The following is a 19389-nucleotide window of genomic DNA, read 5'->3' as shown; positions in this document are numbered from 1 at the left end:
TTCTCGGACCATTTCCCTCTACAGCTGGAGATGCTTGCACAACCCATTGCACCTTTTAAGCAATTTCTGGATAGACTCCCTTTGCATTTCAACTCGTCTTATCTGAAGCATTCAATATTTCAGGGCTATATGCAGCAATTGATTGACAGATTCTTATTGGACTTCTCTTCTTCTAAGGGCAATGCTTCGTTTCAACGATTGCTCTCTTATGTGCAGCGGATTGCCCAGCAGTATGGGATCCATCATGCCTCTCTTTGTCGGCGGCGTCGACAGGCAACGGAGGACCTACTAGCTTTGGTTCGTTCTCTGCAGGTGGACACTCCAGATGATGTTTTTATGCTGTCACTAGAGATGCATTTTGGCTGCTCTTATTAGAGAGTTTCAGTTGAAATCTTATCAGCAGGCCAAATTGCAAAATCTGACAGAGAATTTGCAAGACAGTGCTTGCCAAACGCATAAGTTCTTTCGAGCCCTCCATGCCTCTCCTGCCCGTAAGAATATGACCAGACTCCAGGATGCAGAAGGTCAAATGGTCTTTGATCCACAGACTATTGTGAATATGTGTAGGAATTATTTCCTCGACCTTCTTGGTTCCACTTCTCCACCTTCAAAACAAATTACCCATGCCCGCTCAGTTTTCTATGATCTGGTCCGCAATCAAGTTCCCCAAGACATGCAAGCTACGTTGGAGGCAGACATTTGTGAGACAAAGGTTATGGATGTTTTGTTACACTTGCCCAAGGATAAAAGTCCTGGCTGGGATTGTCTCACCAATGAGTTCTTTGAGGTCTTTGCTACCCAATTGGCGAAACCATTGACGGCTATGTTTCAGCAGGTGTGGGAAACGGGGTTCATGCCTTCCTCATGGAAAGGACTTATTAAACTACTTCCAAAAGTTCCTTCGCCGTCTATGTTGAAACATTGGCGACCAATTTCTTTGATAGGTGCTATGTATAAACTCTTTGCCAAACTAATGGCGAATCGGCTCCATAAGCATCTTCCTGCCCTGGTGCATCCTCTCCAATATGGTTTCATTAAGGGCCGCAACATTCTGTATAATGTATTAAATGCGCAACTGGCTATTGATTATGCAAGGCATTCTAATCAGGAGGTGGTGCTGATTCAATTGGACCTGGAAAAGGCTTTTGATTATATGGACTGGTCTTTCGTTGCACAACTTATGTCTACTATGGGCTTTGGTGCTCGGATGTCTCATTTGATCTACACCATTAGTGCTGCGGCTTCTTTGCGAGTCATGCTGAATGGAGGTGTTACCCAACCTTTTGTCCTTGCCCGCTCTGTGAGACAGGGTTGCCCTTTGAGTCCTCTCTTTTTTGCCCTTGCGACTCATCCAGTTCTTTCGATGTTATCTCATCTGGCAGCTTCTTCGCAATTGGCTGGATTGGCTCTTCCTTCTGGATAGCACTTCATTGGTCAATCCTTGGCTGATGACAGCTTTATGATTCTGCGTGCGGACAAGGATAATCTTCGTAAAGCATTAGATGTTTGGGCTCTCTTTGGTCAGGCCTCTGGTCTTCGCATCAATGCTTTGAAATTAGGTATTCTCAGCTGCACGGAGTCGGATTTGCAGTCATTGGACTGGCAGGGAATGGTTGTTCCTCGTGGCTCCATTGTTAGGCATCTTGGGTACCCTTTGGGCGTTGATGTTCCGCCAAAGTAGCTCCTAGAGTGGATTTCACAGAAACTGGTAGCGAAATTTCTGTATTAGAAGTCACAGGCCTGGCCCTTCCATGTTCGCCTCAAAGTGGCTCAGACAATTATGTTACCAATGCTCACATATTTCTTGCCATTGCTGCCTTGGACTACTTCTGCATTGACTGCTCTTACGTAGTATATTCGTTTCATGTTATGAAAGAAGGATTCCTTGCATGCAGGCATTTCATGGATTTCTTGGTCACATGCATGTACCCCGAAACGCATGGGTGGTGGAGCTATCTTAGATGCCAAAACTCATATGCTGGCACTCTGTTGATCTCTTTTTCGCGCCATGTGCTTGGATCATCACCCGTGGGTTGTTATAGCCCGTTATTTTCTTGAGGATCACGGGCTGCGGCATGGTAATACCCAAATTCGGGGTTCTTGGTGGCTCCGTTCTCTAGTCCATCATCTCTGCTTGCCCATTTGGTATGTTACTGGAGACTGGTCCTCCAAAAGGCTCAGTGGCATCCAGCGGAGGACCGTTTGGTCACTAACTCCTTCCAACTGGAATTGTTGGCAGTCTCGCGGTTACTTTCTTAGGAAGGGAAACATGAGCTTAGACCAAAATTTAACCGCGTGGCACGTTTGGGCTTGACTTCAGTAGCAGATGCCACCCTGGCCAGTCACAAGGTGTTGATAGAATTTTGTACAGCCAGGAGACTTTTCAAGATCCCTCGTGGATACAGGGATTTATGGGGACAGCTTTTGATGATGCTACAACACAGATAACCCTTTCTTTCCCTTGCTTCGGATCGTCCCTGGCAAGACTGGAACCTTGCAGGACGGCTGAATTTGGAAAAGGCTTCAGCTAACCAGGTGTATCATCTTCTGATTAAAGATCATCAATGGCTGGTCATTAAAGCTAATACTCTATGGGGATTGCGTAAATCTCGGTCCTGGTGGAGGGTAACAGTGATGGAAGCCTGGTTGAACAAGACCCCTTTCAAATATAAGGCCTTTCTTTGGAGGGTAATGATTGGTGGTCTTCCGCTGGCTTCAGCCCTTTCCAAGCGTCGCATCTCCAATGGCAACTGTTTCTTTTGCACCACCAGTGTGGAATCAGCTCGTCATCGATTTATTTCTTGCCCTCTAGCTAAGAAAATATGGTCCTTGTCGGCAATCTGGCGTGCAGTGGTCGGGTTCTCGCTACACCCGTTTGATTGGGTTTTTGGGCAGCCCAAATACCCCACACCGACACAACCACATATGAAGATCTTGTTTCACTTTCTTAGATATTGGGGCTGCTGGCATAACTAGACCATTCAGAATGCTTTTATTTTTATTCCGCCTCTAATGTTCAGGGACACATGGCCAGGCTTAAAGGTCTCTTACTCTGGCAGATAGATCTTATTCGGCTTTCTGACTTGCTCCCTCGGGAGGACTTACTTCCCTGGCATATGGCAATTTCTGCTGTGTCTTCGCCATGACTTTTTGTAACTCTTGAGTTGTCTACTTCTTGTAGCGAGAGAGAGAGTTCTTGCACTGTTGAGATATCGAGCTCCACTCGTGATACGCCAGGGTGACCGTTGTGTATTTATGTCACCAACTTGTCAGTTGCAGACGCGGTTGGTACACCGCCCATGAATAATAGCTACATGATAGCTATCCTTATCTACTCTAGTTCGTGGCTCAGTTAGTATGCCACCTTAGCTAGTTGAGTTTGGTTTGAGACCCATATATAGGGTTCTTCTATTTCTTTGTACTTGAGTTCTTTTGGCTTACACAACTAAGAAGAGGAAAAACTATTTTCAGCCTCCACCCTTGTGTGTCTTCCCCCATTGTGCAAGCAAGAAAGCTTCAAGTGAGACTCCTTCCTTCTCTCCCACAATCTTGACATGCACGTGATGGTGTAGAGCCACCGTGTATCTTGTAATCATGTAAACTTGTACTTTTTTCGTAATTAATACAATTACCTTTTACACAAAAAAAAAGAATGATAAAGAGAGCTGAAGAGAGAACAGAGAAATGGAAGAAATGGAAGAAATGGAAGAAAGGAGAGAGAATGAAAACAACAAAGAGGAGAGGGAGTGCTAGAGAGGTGAAGAGAGAACTGAGAGGAGAGAAAGGGAAGAGAGGATAGATAGAAGAGAGCAGAACAAAGAGGAGAGAGAAGAACAGGAGTGTGTGTGCTAGAGAGAGATGAGAAGAGAACACAAAAGAGACAGAGTGAAGAGAGGACAAAGAGGAGAGAGGAGGAAGAACAAAGAACAGGAGTGCTAGAGAGAGGTGGCAGGAGATAAGACAAGTGAAAAGATTGCAGAGGTGAGAGCAGTGTGGTGGAGTGGTGAAGGTGAAAAGTGCAGTGTGGTGGTGGTGCTAGGTGAGGTGGACTGGCCTGGGCCCTGGAGTGTAGAGTGAATTGCAATTGTGCAGTGAACTGTGAGGTGAAGTAGAGAGGGAAAGAGAAGAGGAAGTAACTTTGATATTTTCAGATAATCCTTTTTGCAAGAGAGTTTCCCCTTTTATAGAAGAGGGGGGCAATACAAAAAATCTCCTGAATCTTTTATTTCTCTGGACAAAGACTGACATGAAGAAAAAATCTCAGTGCACACCAAAGTCCATCAAGCAATTCGGTCCAAGGTCTCGTCCAGAAAGGACTAAGAAATGGGACTGAGAGTTCAGCCCTCATTCAAGAGTCCAGGGTCCAGACTTCAGAGTCAAGTCTAAAAAATCAGTCATGGGTTCCGAGTCCTAGGTCTGACCTCCAATCTAGGTCCAGTCCAGTCCAAACATCTCATCAGTCAGGTCCAGAGATTTCTCTAGTAAAAAATATCCAGAAAAGCCAAAGTTGCCTGCAGTGACTTAGTCTTTAAAGCTAAAGTAAAAGTCACTCAATAGAAGCTTGTCCTTATGTTGTACACAAGTGATATACAAGTCAAAAACCCTGCCTATACTGTATACATAAGTAGTGTATAAGTCGCCCACCACAAGATGACTCACCATCCTCAATGAGCATCACCGAAATCAGTCCTCAAGGGTGCGGAACAAGGCATGTGCCTACTATAATAATGATACACACCCTTGAGATAGACCATGCTAGACATCAAGGACTGCTACACCTTGGCCACCCAAGTATCTCTCGAGTAATAGCTGTTGGAGCTCGATCACCTGCTGATCATGTGCTTGAATCTACTGATGACAGTCGATAAAGTCAGCATGGAGGCTATCCATCTCTTGAGAGCTCTACCTCATCCTCAAGGCTAGGGTTGGCAAGTCCTGGAGCAAGGCATGTATGATGCTAGGACAGCTCCATATGATGGATCAAAGTCATGAGATGTAGAACCATAGCCTAGACAACTGAGGCCATGATTATAGGTGGATCGAGTACCCTAGGAAGTGAGATTATGGATGTCAATGTTGTTGACGTGGAAGATGGCTGACCCACTAGAACGACTACAGCTTGTGAAGACACCAACACTAAAGGATACCCCTCAAGAGAATGGCATATTGGAGCAAAAGAATTGCAATGTGATCGAGATGGCGCAGACTATGATGGAGCATCAATAGACATCTCAGTGTCTATGGCCGTAGCAATGGCCACCACTGTCCACATCCTTAATCAATCCCCACATCAGCCATACCCCTTTTGAGGCTTACTTTGGTCAAAAGCCAGATGTTTCTTATTTCAAGGTGTTTGGGTGTGATGCCTATGTTCACATGCCAAAGAAGAAGAGGGACAATTTTGAGCTAGCTTCCAAAAAACAGGTGTTCATGGGTTATAGCTCACAATCCATGGATATAGGCTTTATGATTCCCCTTCTCGAGAGGTATACACTAATAGCAAAGTATGTCAACTCGTGTGAGTCTAAGCATGTATTGTGGGCTAGGCAGGCATTTTTATCCAGTAGCATTTTATGCTTTATGGCATTTATTGCTACCAATAGGCCAACATTAATGCTGGCCGACCTGACATATTTTATGGCATTATTCATGCCTATATATTCTGGCCGCATCCTCCTTAGTCAATTCACCACCTGGAGGTCCCATGGAGAGAAGAGCGAGGTCCCATGGAGAGAAGAGCCGGTGCCAGTACCCATGCAGCCAATGGCTCACTATTGTATGCAACAGTCTCATGTCTGATATATGGATTCCATTTCTCGAGCATACATCTGAGTTCTCATCTATATTGTGTTCTTTCTTTCCCTTTCTCTTTTGTCTTGTGTTCAGCAGTTTATTTCAGCACATGTTTATGCTTTCAGTGCTGCACCACTTCTGACATAGTACCCGATTTCAGGATCAGTGCTCCTGCTATGTTTTCTTGCTGATTTCAGGACGGTTTTCACCATTGCTGATCAGGCAACTGCTGCTCCAACCAAGCGACCTGTTTTACATGCATTCTTTGCTGACATCAGCATCCATATAGCCTACCTGTCCGTTTCAGCCTGCATTTTGGTGTCTTTGCATCTCCTCCTGGCTAGGCACTTGCATTATCAGGCTGTTTGTGCTGTTTTTGGTAGTTTTTAACTTATTTTTTGACTTTTTGCAGCAGCTTTTGTCTTATTTTGGTCAGATTTTGGGTTATACTGAATGTGCACTCTTGCTTTTTGTAGTCTATGCTCGTGTTTTGGCTGTGTTCCCACTCCAAATACCTTCTTCTAAATCCTCTACAGATGGCTCCTCCATGCACATCCACTGATGACAAGCTCCATGGACCTAATTATCACCGGTGGAGTGCGGCGATGAAGGCTTGGTTCATCCAAAAGCAGTTATGGTATGTGGTTTACGGAGCTATTGCGCGTCCTCAACGTCCTTCTCCTGTTCCACTTGATTTTGATGAAGAAAACCATGAGGAAGTAGTGCTTACATGGGATTCGGATGATGCCCTTGCTTACTTACTCGGCCTTACTTCGGTGTATTTCCAAAGAAGTCCTACTGGCGGTCACCTCTTGCAAGACAGCTTAAGACGTACCGTCGAAGTTGCAGCTGATGTATGAGGCTCCTTCCACCACGAGGGCCGTTACTCTCTATGGCTAGCTCCAACAACTGAAGTTTAAACCCAAAGATACGATCCAATCATTTCTACTTCGAGTTACCCAAATCCACGACCAGCTCCGCACTATGCAATCTCCCCTATCAGTGGCACATCTCGTTGGTACAATAATCTACAAGCTTCCTCCAGAGTTTGATGGAGTGGTGAATGCTTTACAAGTGCAGACATCTATGACTCCTGTCAATTTTCTTCATATGTCCTCAATGCTGCTTGAGCATGAGGCAACTTTGTGACTACAAGGACAACTTCCATCACATTATGGAGGTTCAAGTGAGGCTGTCATGAGGACATGTATTTTTGAAACCTCACTTAACATGTGGATTAAATTTTAATCACATGATTAAGTAAATGTTGCACATGTGAGGTGCAACTGGGATTAAAATAAATTTACGAACTGGGGACCACCCAAAGAAATCACGAGATGTCAAAGGCAAAAGTTACTATAAGTTGGTGGTATCCGGTGCCAATTGTTGGCCTAGGTCATTCATTTGGCCATAAGTGTCAATTGATGACACTAGAGAAGTGGCGTTTAATGGTACCTAACGCCAATCTGATGGTCAAAGATGGGATAGAGACACTTGGGAATGGAAGTTGCCTAGCCAATTTAATTATTGGCCAATCAGATTCTTTTTCAGGGAATTGAAATAATTATTAGATTAATTTTCAGTATTTAAAGACTGAAAATTAATATTTAATTATGAAAAATGCTGAAAAAACCATTTGGGAAGGCTGCCATTTGTCAAAAATGCCCATGCAAGACTGAAAAACGTCTTTAGAGGTCAGAGACTGGCATTTTTATAATGTAGCCTGCAAGAGAGAGGGGAGGAGAGGCTACTGGTCTGATTTGCAGCCATTGGAGGACCTTCTAAGGTAGCCAAGGGCAAAAGAAGACCAATCAACAGCAGGTGACAGCATCTACAGGCTGTTGAGACAGGGCAGTAGCAGTAAATGACTAATTTTCTTCAGTTCTTTGCATCTACATGCTATTCTGGCAGGGCAACAGCTGCATTTGACTGATTTTCAATCATTCTTCGCGACAAAACTCTGAATTCTCTCTCTCTACAGCTTTCCCTCTCACCTCCCAGCCATTTCACAGCCTTGCTCCGAAGATCTCAGCATTTGGACCCTTAGAGGCTGAAAATTTCCAGATCACTCTATTGTAAACCCTAATCTGTAGTAGAATTAGGGTTTTGCAGTAGCCTCGAGAAACGTGCTAGAAATTAGAAGCTCCAAGACTTGGATTCAACAGGGCTAAAGCTGTTTTTTAGCCTATTCAAGTGAACGGACCAGCAAATAATTGAATTTGGGGCATTTTCCATCTCCATCAGAACAAGTGAAGGCCAATCGATTGCTCGATTTCAAGGGGCAAATCAGATTAAAGACTCCTGGTGATTTTGAACAGCAAGGGAAGTTGAAATATCGAAAGGGATTGGAAAAATCCCATTGTAAATCAACTTCTTCTTCAATAAAGCTAAAGAAATATTGAAAGGGGCACCAATTTTGGGGCCAATCGAGTATGCATTATCCAAGATCAACAAGTAAATTTGTATTTTCAGATTTGCACTAATTGTTTGCTGCTGTAATTAAGTTGTAATCAGGGATTTACCACCCACCCACGAAAGGAAGGCTGGTTACAGAGGCTCTTGCAGCTTCAAAGAGGGGTCCGAAGACGAAGAAGTCGAAGGCCTAGTGTTACCATTGTGGCAAGAAGAGCCATTTGTGTAAGGACTACAAAGAGTTAGTAGCTTCCAGGAAGAAAAAGAATCAGAAGACGAAGCATGATGTGGACTCCTCCGACGAGTCATCATCTGCCTCAAATTCTGACTCAAATCCTTCGGCCAAGGCGTGGAAGGGGTCCTCTTCTTTAGATCGTGGGAAGGGCTTCGTGGCCCCTTCTTCAACTACTTTCTGGTGGTGGTCATGAGGTCATCCCTCACGACTCTCTAGTGCCAGAGAGAGAGTGTGAGAGGGTGGTGAGATGGGACAACCGCGTCTCATCTATATTTCTATACAAATGGACAGGATCTAGAGAGGGACGTCCCAAATGGCACGTTCGAATCCTAGAGTTGGGATTGACATCCAGGTTCATGATGGGTTGGTTATTTGACAAAGAGCGAGTGGCTTTCATCTGGAGCTCGCATGAGGGGACACTTTGGCGGTTTGGCCAAAGAAGGGGGATCCATGGTCATTTCTGCACTGCGGTATTCGTGACAGGATGGTCACGTGTGCTACATCAAAGGCATTGTTGACAAACATTGAGAAATGCTATGATCTTCTCTGTTTTCATGAGCTTGCACGATCAACATTGATAGTACGTTCTCTTCAAGACACCCTGGTGGTGGCTTGATCACCCACTATCTAGGTATCCATGGTTCTACTTGGCGATTCTCTATTGTAAGGACTATGATGATTCATTTATCATTGTATCATTGTATTGTATCAGATCACCCATAATCTGAGAGAGGGTGTTAGCAAAGTATGTTAGCTCATGTGTGAGTCTAAGCATGTATTGTGGGCTAGACACATTATGTAAATATTTTAGGCATTTTTGTTCTGTAGCATTTTATGCTTTATGTTATTTATTGCTGCTAGTTTGCCAGCATTAATGCTGGCTGACCTGACATATTTTATGGCATTATTCATGCCTGTATATTCTGGGCTCCTCCTCCTCAGTCAGTCAATTCACCACCTAAAGGTCGTGTGGAGAGAGGAGTCGGTGCCAGTGTCCACATAGCCAGTGACTCACTATTGTATGCGACAGTCTCGTGTTTAATATCTGGATTCCATTTCCCGAGCATACATCTAAGTTCTCATCTGTATTGTGTTCTTTCTTTCCTTTTCTCTTTTGTCTTGTGTTCAGCAATTTATTTCAGCACATATTTATGTTTCCCTTACTACACCACTTCTGGCATGAGCCCACTTCCAAAAAACAGGTGTTCATGGGTTATTACTCACAATCCAAGGATATAGGGTTTATGATCCCGCTTCTCGAGAGGTATACACAAGTTGAGATGTTCGGTTCGTGAAGTTTCCAACTGCAAAGGGCATGTTAAGCATCCCGTTCTTGGAGATCCAAGTGATAGTTGGACACCTCCTCCCTGCCTCTAAAGTCCCTACCTATTAAGGCTCCACCCTCGGTGGAGGAGGAGATTGCTTCCTCATCGGATTCACCCATTGAGTCGGCCCCAATGGATCTTCCAAAGGCAAAGGCAATGCGGCGAGGGGAGAATCAATCTCCTCCTCATTGGGCTCATGGTACACTCCATGATTCAAGGATTGAGGGAGTCCTTAAGAAGTGCCAGCTGCAGGATGGCTTGCGGCACTCTTGTAGAAACTAGGCACATTCCACCAAGCTTGTTTGTACCAACTACTATTTCATAAATGTGCCATGCACGATAGGGAGCCCACCTCCGTGAAGAAAGCTTTACAATCATAGCATTTGAAGCAAGCTATGGAGTAGGAGTTGGATGCTATTGAGCGAAATGGCACTTCGGATCTTGTGCCTAGGCCTATTCATAGAAAGGTGATTGGTTGTAAATGGGTCTTTAAGACCAAATACCACACTAATGGCACTCTAGATAAGCCCAAGGAACAGCTCTTTGCAAAGGGCTTCGCACAATGGCCAGGGGTGGATTTCCATCACACCTTTGCACAACTCATATGGCTACCACTTGGGTCGTTCTTGTCTCAGCCAGTCATAGGCAATGGCTAGCTTAATGTGAAATCTACCTTCCTTAATGGTGATTTCAAGGAGGAGATCTATGTTGAGCAACCTCTTGGCTTTTTCTCACCTGATGGACAAGTGTACATGTTGAAGAAGGCCCTTTACGGCCTCAAGCAAGCTCCACCTGCTTAGAACAAGAAGATACACACGTTCCTCTAAGGGAAGTTAGGGTATCGGTGTTCCTCTTCCAATCCCCTGTTATATGTCCATACCTCAGCTAGAGGGCACGAGTTGTTTGTGCTTTATGTGGATGATCTCATCTTGACAGATGACCATGCCCAAAAGATCAAGCAAACAAAGGAGGCACTACATGAGGTATTCGAGATGACGAATATGGGCCTTCTCCGTTTCTTTTTAAGTCATGAGATTTGGCAAACTCCAAGGGGGATTTTCATCTCCCAACAACAGTATCTACAAGAGCTTTTGGCTACGTTTGACATGGAGGGATGTAAAGCCATTTCTACTTCTATGGATCCGGACTAGAAGGCTACGGCCCATGCAGATTCACCAACGGTGGCTGCTACCCGCTATTGCAAGTAATTGATTCAGTCATTGATATGGCATCTTAATACTCAAATTGATTTGTGATTTCCTGTAGGTTTGATTACAGGGTTCATGAGTGAATCCCAAGTGATTCATTGGCAAGCTGCTATGAGGATTTTGTGATTCCTAAGGGGGATCCCCAATCTTGGTATTCATTATCTAATAGGTTCTGGCACTCGGGCTTTGGTTCTAATAGGCTAGACACATTCAAATTGGGCCGGTAATGTTTACTAACAGCAGTCAATGATAGGATATTGCTTTACTTTGGTTGCAAATGTTATCTCTTGGAGTAGCAAGAAGCAGCCCACAATTATCCTTTCTTCTTTTGAGGCGAAGTATTAAGCAATGACATCTCCACATTTGAGACAATGTGGCTTCAGATGTTACTAGGAGAGCTAGGCCGCCTACAAACAGGACCTAGGACCCTTCATTGCGACAATGAGAGCTGCATTGCTTTGGTATGGAATCCTATGTTTCATGCTAAGTCGAAGCACATTGAGATAAGTACCATTTCATTCAAGAGAAGATCTTGGATAAGACAATTGATGTGATTTACTACAACATAGAGGATAATCTGGCAGATTTGTTTACAAAGGCACTTCCTTGAGTTATTCTTCAACAACTCTAGATTCCTAAGACTTATGCCGCATCCAAAATCTGAGAGGGGGTGTTACAGATTTAGTCATCCCCTAGATAGCATTCTCAGACTACAATTGGTGCAATCAGTTCTCTCAGGTAGAGTTACGTATTTTTCTTGTCAGTTTGGGAATCTTTTAGCAGGTGCCAATTTCTGGGCAGTTTTGGCACACAGTTTTGTGCCACATGGCAGCTGACAGGTCATCATAGTTATGGCAAGGCAGGTCGCATTTATTGCTGTACCAGCAGTTGGCCAGATTTGGCAGGTCGGCCAAATCTGGTAGCAGTCGGTCACATTCGGCTGGCCGACCTCCATTTTTTTTGGCTATTCATTGGCCACTTAGCCAGCACACACACACATTCTTTTTGCAGACTTCGAGGAGCACTGGTAGTGAGATCTTTGAGGTGGAGAGATATGCAAACATATGCACTGGGCCTTGCTTCCTTATTCAACATTCTTCATTACAGATTTCTGTGTTCTACTATCTCTTTCTCTTTCTCTCCTCTCTGTGTTCACTCTTTTCTCTCAGTCCAGTCATATGCTTCCACATTTGCTGCACTTTGACAAGTTCATGTCATGCCATTCCTCTATCCTAAAGCCATCTAAAAACATTGGCACCCCTTGTAGTATTTCTTTTCACATTGATTCCAAAACACTTCTTGTACAACTAAGAATTGACCAACCCAATTCGCCAACAACATTTGGAATAATAAGTTGTCCTCTATGCCAATGAGTCGAGCACCAAAGCTTATCTTTTCTTAGGCTACATCGCTTTAGGATTTCCTTTCATTTGTCTTCCATTGCATCCATACATTTCTTTACTCTATTACTCATTTATTTTATCTTTTCTTTACTTTTGTTTTATTTAATATCAAAGAATCTCACTATGAAACACTAGTAAGCTTTGGCACCACACAATGACTAGGATCAAGTACCTCTTCCTCCTTCGGCATTGACATCCAATGTTGAGAGAGAGTTCCTACCCTTCACTTCGTACCTACAAGTTACGGCCTCCTCTCTTCAACAGTGGCGTCCCTTTCCTGTGTACTCACCCTTTGCATCACGTAATCATTATCATTTTGTAAAATGACACTTTGGCAAGTGAACAATTTCCCCATGAGGCACACTATCCAAGTGGCACCTTGCTACATGCGCATTCTAATCATGTGGCATTCATCTATGCATCTCATTGTTCACAGCACCATGCTCACTTCGGATCTTGAGCTATCTCTACTAATAGTACAGACCTCTCCACCCATTTCCTCCATCATCAAGTTAACACCCTTGTGGGTGGCTGATTACATGCTATTTATTTTGTGATTCGTGTCCCAACCATCCCTCTCCCCCCCTCCCCCCTTTTTGGGCATAAATTCATCAACCCAAAAAAAAGAGGTTCAAAGTGGTTTTTGCATCGCCATTGCAAGTCTTGGTAGACCATGGATAGTCAACGAGCACCCTTTGTCCAATACCTTGGCCTCTTTGGAGGGGCCCTTTGGACTCCGAAGAAAAGATTAACCATCACGGTTCATGGACAGTTGACATATACCCATGATGACAACAACAATTTCAATGTGTTGAACGAGTACTAAAGCAATCGTGGAGGCTGATGGAGATGATGGTGAGGATGGCAAAAGGGGTTCGGGATATGGAAGTGCCAGAATTGTACATGGAGACTACTCAAGATCTAATGTATCATGTAAGCAAGGTGCTCATGGTGCTCTACTCAATAAGATACAAAGAGACATACTATACAATGAAAACAAGAATACTCATACAACAAGGTCAACTCGAACAGTATCCCTCATGGGGAAAATTGTTTGCTTGCTCAAGAGTCCTTTTACAAAGATGATGATGATCGTGCAATGCAAAAGGTAAGGACAACAAGAAAGAGATGTCGACATCAAGGAGAAGACAATACCGAATGGATACACAGAACATGCTCATGCTCAATCCCGGGGGAGGATTGTTGTGTGTTGATGATTGAGGAGCGTAGGTAAGCCTTAATCTCAGCCTTGGAGGATAGCTCCAATGTTAGTTGATAATCACCAAGACAACAATCCACCATGTAAATGGATCTAGTGGATGAAGGAGGACCTAACACTCCCAAGTTGGTAAAGCAAGAGGAAGAATCCGCCACCTAGACAATTGGAATATGCCCTTACTTAATCTTGGGAGATGGCAACATTGCTGACAAAGTGTCATAGGCATATCAAAAACTCGACTTTGGGAGATGGCTCCTGTATCAATTGAGAAATTAAGGCACAGTCACTAAGGTAGCATTCCACCTAACATGAAAATAAATAAACTAGTAGTGTAGTAAATAATAATAATAATAACACCCTGGCTAAAAGAAAAGAAAGATGGATGCCATGATTAGGGAAAATGATGTCTAAGACCCAATCTTGATAGGGGAGACACTCTCTCCATCTCCATGCTGATCAAGGATATAAAGGCAATACTCACCAAGGCAAGAACCAAAAAATCAAACCGGCAGCCCATTTAGAACCGAGAGATACCTACAATGTTAGCCCAAAACTGAAATACAAAACCCAACATGTAAGCATCAGAAAAGAAAGCTACATACCAAATATTTCATATTGAGAGGCTTTGGATACTATATGAAAGTGAAAGATGGAACTAAGTAAATGTACGTGCAACAGAAGACAGAGAAAAAGTACATAAGTGTATAGCAGAAGACTGATAAAAGATATGAAAGAACAACTAAGCCTATGGTAGCATAACTAGCCTAAGGATCTTAAAAGTAGCTTATGAATCCTAAGACTCTAGCCTAATGGTGGATGATCACCAAACCAGTCAAATATGCCATAAGGCTCTGACTGACTGGGCAATTTAGATTCCACTATACCCAATGGCAAGCCACTAATGAACACGGATAAGAGGGGGTGGAGAAACCGCACTGCCTCCTTAAGAAAGACCCCTTCTCAACCTCCATGGGGTGGCACTCCTTGGCCTTTGAGCAACAATTGTCATCTACATGCCCAAGTTTCTAGCATAATATACAAAACTTATTGTTTTTAGGCAAGTAACGTCACAAGGATCTTTGTGATGTTTTGGCTTTAGCACTCCCTTTTTCCTTCAATGAAGGAGACTAATCATCGGCATTAGATCATGGTTTGTGCTTAGGATCAACTGAGCTAGGTCTGAGTCTCTAGGGGATTCCCTTTCACTCCTTGTTTCCATCAATGCAGGGCACTTGTTACCAAAAGAGAGGGTTCTGCATTTGAGCAACCAAGGATGGTCGTATAGTGTGATGGAAGGGGATGCCCCACACAACCAAAACAATGATAGTCTAAAGCCTAAATGTGAATCAAAGACAAGTGCTAAGATTGAATATCCTATAGTAGGTCTAAAAGAAGGGCCTAAAGTTAATGGGTACAAATTGAAAGATGCACTTAGAGTGGGAAGGTAGGGTGTGAAATGTGAATATGAAGCACCAAACTCACACTCGAATGATATAAGAGATAAAAGAGTACCTTTTGGAGCATCTCTAATCATAGAGTGTTCTTCAAATCCATGCTAGTACCAATTTGGATATATGGTGATTAACAGTTGTTAATACTTGTATAACAAAAGGAACAATATAGACATGATAAAGATCACGCAATACTGGATTGTACAAACCTGCCACTTGATTGTAAAGTCCTTGGACTTTTGATTGTCTCATGTGGATAGTCTTTCCTTAACTAAGAGGTGATCAGTCTCATCGATGAAGTACCTCGATTGAGAAGCACCTTGTGAAGAAATATAAGACAAAAAAGAGTTGGGCTTTGGTGAATGATCCCTAGAAGACAAACAAGTCAATCATGATAATGGAGCATTCCATGCAAAACATAATCCTTACTAGTTGCATGGATCAGCAAATTAGCAACCATGACACAATCGGGCTCAAATCACCAATTTTCCTCACCAGATGGCACATGCATCAAGTCTAGATGAGAGAGAAAATTCTGCAATTTACTATCAAACAGCAACCAATATTAAATCCTCCAAATTTGCTCCTTGATTTGAAGCTCACATGGGTATGGCCTTCTACACTTGCATGCACGTCACCTTGGCAGTAGATGAGCAATCCTTTCCAAATGTGCTCTAATTTCTCATATGTCTAACAACTCCCCTTGTTGCAAGGCTGCAACTTTGATGGCACACTTCCCAAGATAGTTGAAAAACCCTAATTTCCACAAAAATTCAAAGCTGTGCCAGAAAATTAGGGCTGAGAAACTTCAGATCTGCTGAGGGAGAAGAGATGAGCAACAAATTGGAGAAAATTATCTAACTTTCCCATAAGAGAAATGCTTAGACAATCATTGCCCTACTGTTCCAATCCTAGAAAGCATGGTACATCAGATCTCTTTGTGGTCCCTAATGGCTCACCTGCTCTCTCTCAGCCCACCACTCACTTCTCTATCCTAAGATCTGCCCCAAACAGCCCGGAATGGGAGAAAAAGAGCCCAACATGTAAGATACACTTGCATGCATCCAAAAAATGACCCAAACTTGACACTTGGTGAATTTTCATTTTCATTGGGCCCTCCACATGCAAATTCAAGCTGTATAACCTTGTGGCCTTGCCCTCATTAAAATAACATTAAATGGTGCTTATCCACAATTTTAAATTCCTAACCTCTATGAACTTGAAAGTGTTGAAAATTTCCACAAACCCACAAACCTTAGTCTAGGACATTAAATCAAAATCTCTTAACCCCCATGACATTACATGTCATTTTCAAGGGGAAACTCAATGTCCTTGACAAAGATCTAACCTAGGCACCCCATTGGCTCCTGTTCACAACAACTTCTACCAACGTTCCCCTGCTGGCACCTGTCCACAACAACTTCTGCCAATATCCCCAACTACCAAAGCTAGGATTATCTCTCACAATAGTACACCTTTAAATTAATCTCAAGTGCAACACAACTTAAGTGTCTATAGACGCATGTTCCTATGCTGTATACATAGGTATGTACAAGTCAAAATGCCTGCTCTATGCTGTATATGTAAGTGGTGTACAGTAAGCATGCACAGAAGTACTTACGCAAAAGCAACAATGTAACAAGGAATTAGCTGCTGTGCATACATGCAAATTGCATACCTATCTATATGTGCTGACTGTATCTGCAACCATCAATGTGCCAAGCACTTTTCTTTTTATACTTTCACCAATTCTATCCTGTCATTCCGAAGTCATAAGCATACTGTGGATACCAGAGAATCCTGACAAGTTCAAGAGGTCAGAATTGTTGGGATTTCTGCTACATTACTCTCTTAGTATTCATTCTCTTCAACATGCCAAGTCTTACACTTCCTTCCAAGAGAGATTTTCACCAATTCTGTTATGCCATTTAAAACTCATAACCATACTAAGTATGCCAGAACATCTTGACAAGTCCAAGAGATTTAGATTTGTTGGGGTTTCTGCTATGTTACTCTGTTAGTCTTCATCCTAATGAGAAAGACTTCTTATCTCTAGTTTGCTTAAAACTTGTTGGCCCTTACTCTAATGTGGAAAGAAAGTATGTCACACCAGCAGATCACACTAGTTTTCACTCAAATGAGAAGAAACCCTTCTAGATATGTTTTTGCCCTGCAGTTGTTCTATATCTTCACTGGATCGAATACAATCTTATCCCACTCACACCCCTCAACTCTGAGTTCCAAACTGCAACAACAATCACGTCTAAAAATAGTATTATTATTTTTCCAAGAGAGGTGTTCACCAATTCGATCATGTCCGTTTGCACATGCTGACAAACCTAAGAGTTTGGATAGGTTGGGGTTTTCTGCAATGTAAGTGTCTCATTCTTCATCCTCTTGATGTATATCTCTCTAAAATGTGTTAGCCCTTATTGTCATATGAAAGGATATCGTTCCATTTGCTCTGTAACTACTACATCTACACAGGTCAAGATACAACCTTGTTCACATGCACCCCTCAACTTCTAGGAGTACCAAATTACAACAAAAATGGCATGTTTAGACACAGCTACGTTTAAATATGTGCACCTAAATTTATGAAAAGAAGATGTGGCCAAACAACATTTATTATCTCCAGTTTCCTTAAAACATGTTGGCCCTTACTCTAATGTGGAAAGAAAGTATGTGCCACCAACAGATCACACTAACTTTCACTCAAATGAGAAGAAACGCTTCTAGATATGTTTTTGCCTTGCAGTTGTTCTACATCTTCACTGGACCGAATACAATCTTGTTGCACTCGCACCCCTCAACTATGAGTTCCAAACTGCAACAACAATCATGTGATCAATAGTATTATTCTTTTTCCAAGGGAGGCTTTCACCAATTTGATCATGTCCTCTTGAAGTGCAGCAAATGCCCGAACATGGTGACAAACCTAAGAGTTTAGATATGTTGGGGTTTTCTGTTAAGTAAGTGTCTTCTTCTTCATCCTCTTGACGTATATCAATCTAAAATGTGTTAGCCCTTATTGTCACACGAAAGGATATCATTCCCTTTGCTCTGTAACTACTATACATCTACACAGGTCAAGATACATACAACCTTGTTCACATGCACCCCTCAACTTCTAGGAGTACCAGACTATGTAAAGAATGGCATGTTTTAACACAACTAGGTATAAATATGTGCACCTAAATTTATGAAAAGAAGATGTGGCCAAATGCAACAATGATGGATGATGCTGTTTTTGATTTCAATTGCCTTACCACACACATCATGCTAAGCAAAAGTGGATAAAAGTCAATAACAGATTTTAACAAGGAAACTAAAGGAAATATATCAGTAGAATGCAGCATGTCCTGCACCTGCATGAATGATTTAACATTGAAACAAAAGGGAATATTCCAATCGCAATATCAGTATTGTGGAGACCTTGGGCACCCATGCCATGAGCATTGGCATTGATTAGAGCAGCTAGAAACTCCAGGTCCTCTGAAATACAGCATGCAGAGCTTTTCAAAATCAGTAGAGGTAGCCATGGCTGTATCAGAACAGAATCTACACAATCACACAACCTTATCAAACACCTCACCATTTGAAATTTGCGGAAAACACATAGCAAGCTAAAAATGGATTATCCTTTTTTTTTCCAGGGCTGGCGGGGTTTTTTTGGGGGGGAGGGGGCCCATCAAGGAAAATTATTCCCATAATAGAAGCTGGCCTACCAGCATGACATTGCAAACAACAAAAACCAGTCTGCTCAGGTGAAGAATCCCAATCATCTCATTGACTTCAGGTGAATTCACAGTGATTGGTTCTTCTGAAAACTTCTTGTGGAAGGATTCCTATAAATCATATGAAAAGCATCATGAATGCTCCAATGAGACAGCAACTCCAAGCAAACCAATGCATCCCTAATTTTTTGTTTTTGGTCTCAACAGTCCGTCATACCTTGGGGAGGCTCTTTCATAAGATACCTAGCATCGTGCTATGCAGGAGGAGCTCAATTCTATTGAGCAGAATGATTCTTTGCGACCCTAATGTATCCTCACATGGTATCAGAGGCAATGCTCTTGTAAAGAGCATCCACAGCTATTGTGAGTGCTAGGTTCATACGAGCACCACATGCTAACCTATGATGTCTCAGATACCTTTATTCTGGGACTTGAGAACTTCCTGTCCATACTGCTTCTCCCTCTCTTCAAGGTCTGAGGCGTTATTAGAATTCCCTGAACATGCAGGACAATGCTTTTTCCTCGTTTTAAAAGAAACTCCACTACTTCCACCTATGCCACACATTACCAGCTGAAAAGAAGATGGTTCGAAAAGGTGAGGGCTAA

General features: G+C 42.8%; 1 protein-coding gene across 3 annotated transcripts in view; it reads right to left on the bottom strand.

The window, feature by feature from the left end:
• Window positions 1-19389, bottom strand: part of LOC148037434 (uncharacterized) — an 86822-nt gene that overhangs the window by 32615 nt on the left and 34818 nt on the right. For 2 of the 3 annotated variants that reach the window (XR_015690651.1, XM_087676369.1), the window contains exon 6: window positions 18415-18607. Coding sequence is in view for 2 of the 3 variants with exons in the window: in XM_087676369.1 (XP_087532495.1) it covers window positions 18415-18607 (193 nt within the window). In the remaining variant the exon portion in view is untranslated. The remainder of the gene's footprint in view (window positions 1-18414; window positions 18608-19389) is intronic. The other variant, XM_087676370.1, reaches the window with a different exon arrangement.

The sequence above is a fragment of the Lygodium microphyllum genome, chromosome 4, assembly GCF_053477565.2.
Source record: "Lygodium microphyllum isolate KBCC chromosome 4, Lygodium_microphyllum_v1.1.10, whole genome shotgun sequence".
Taxonomy (NCBI): Eukaryota; Viridiplantae; Streptophyta; class Polypodiopsida; order Schizaeales; family Lygodiaceae; genus Lygodium; species Lygodium microphyllum.
Note: the sequence above shows the minus strand (reverse complement) of the source record. Positions and strands in the feature narration are given on the sequence as shown.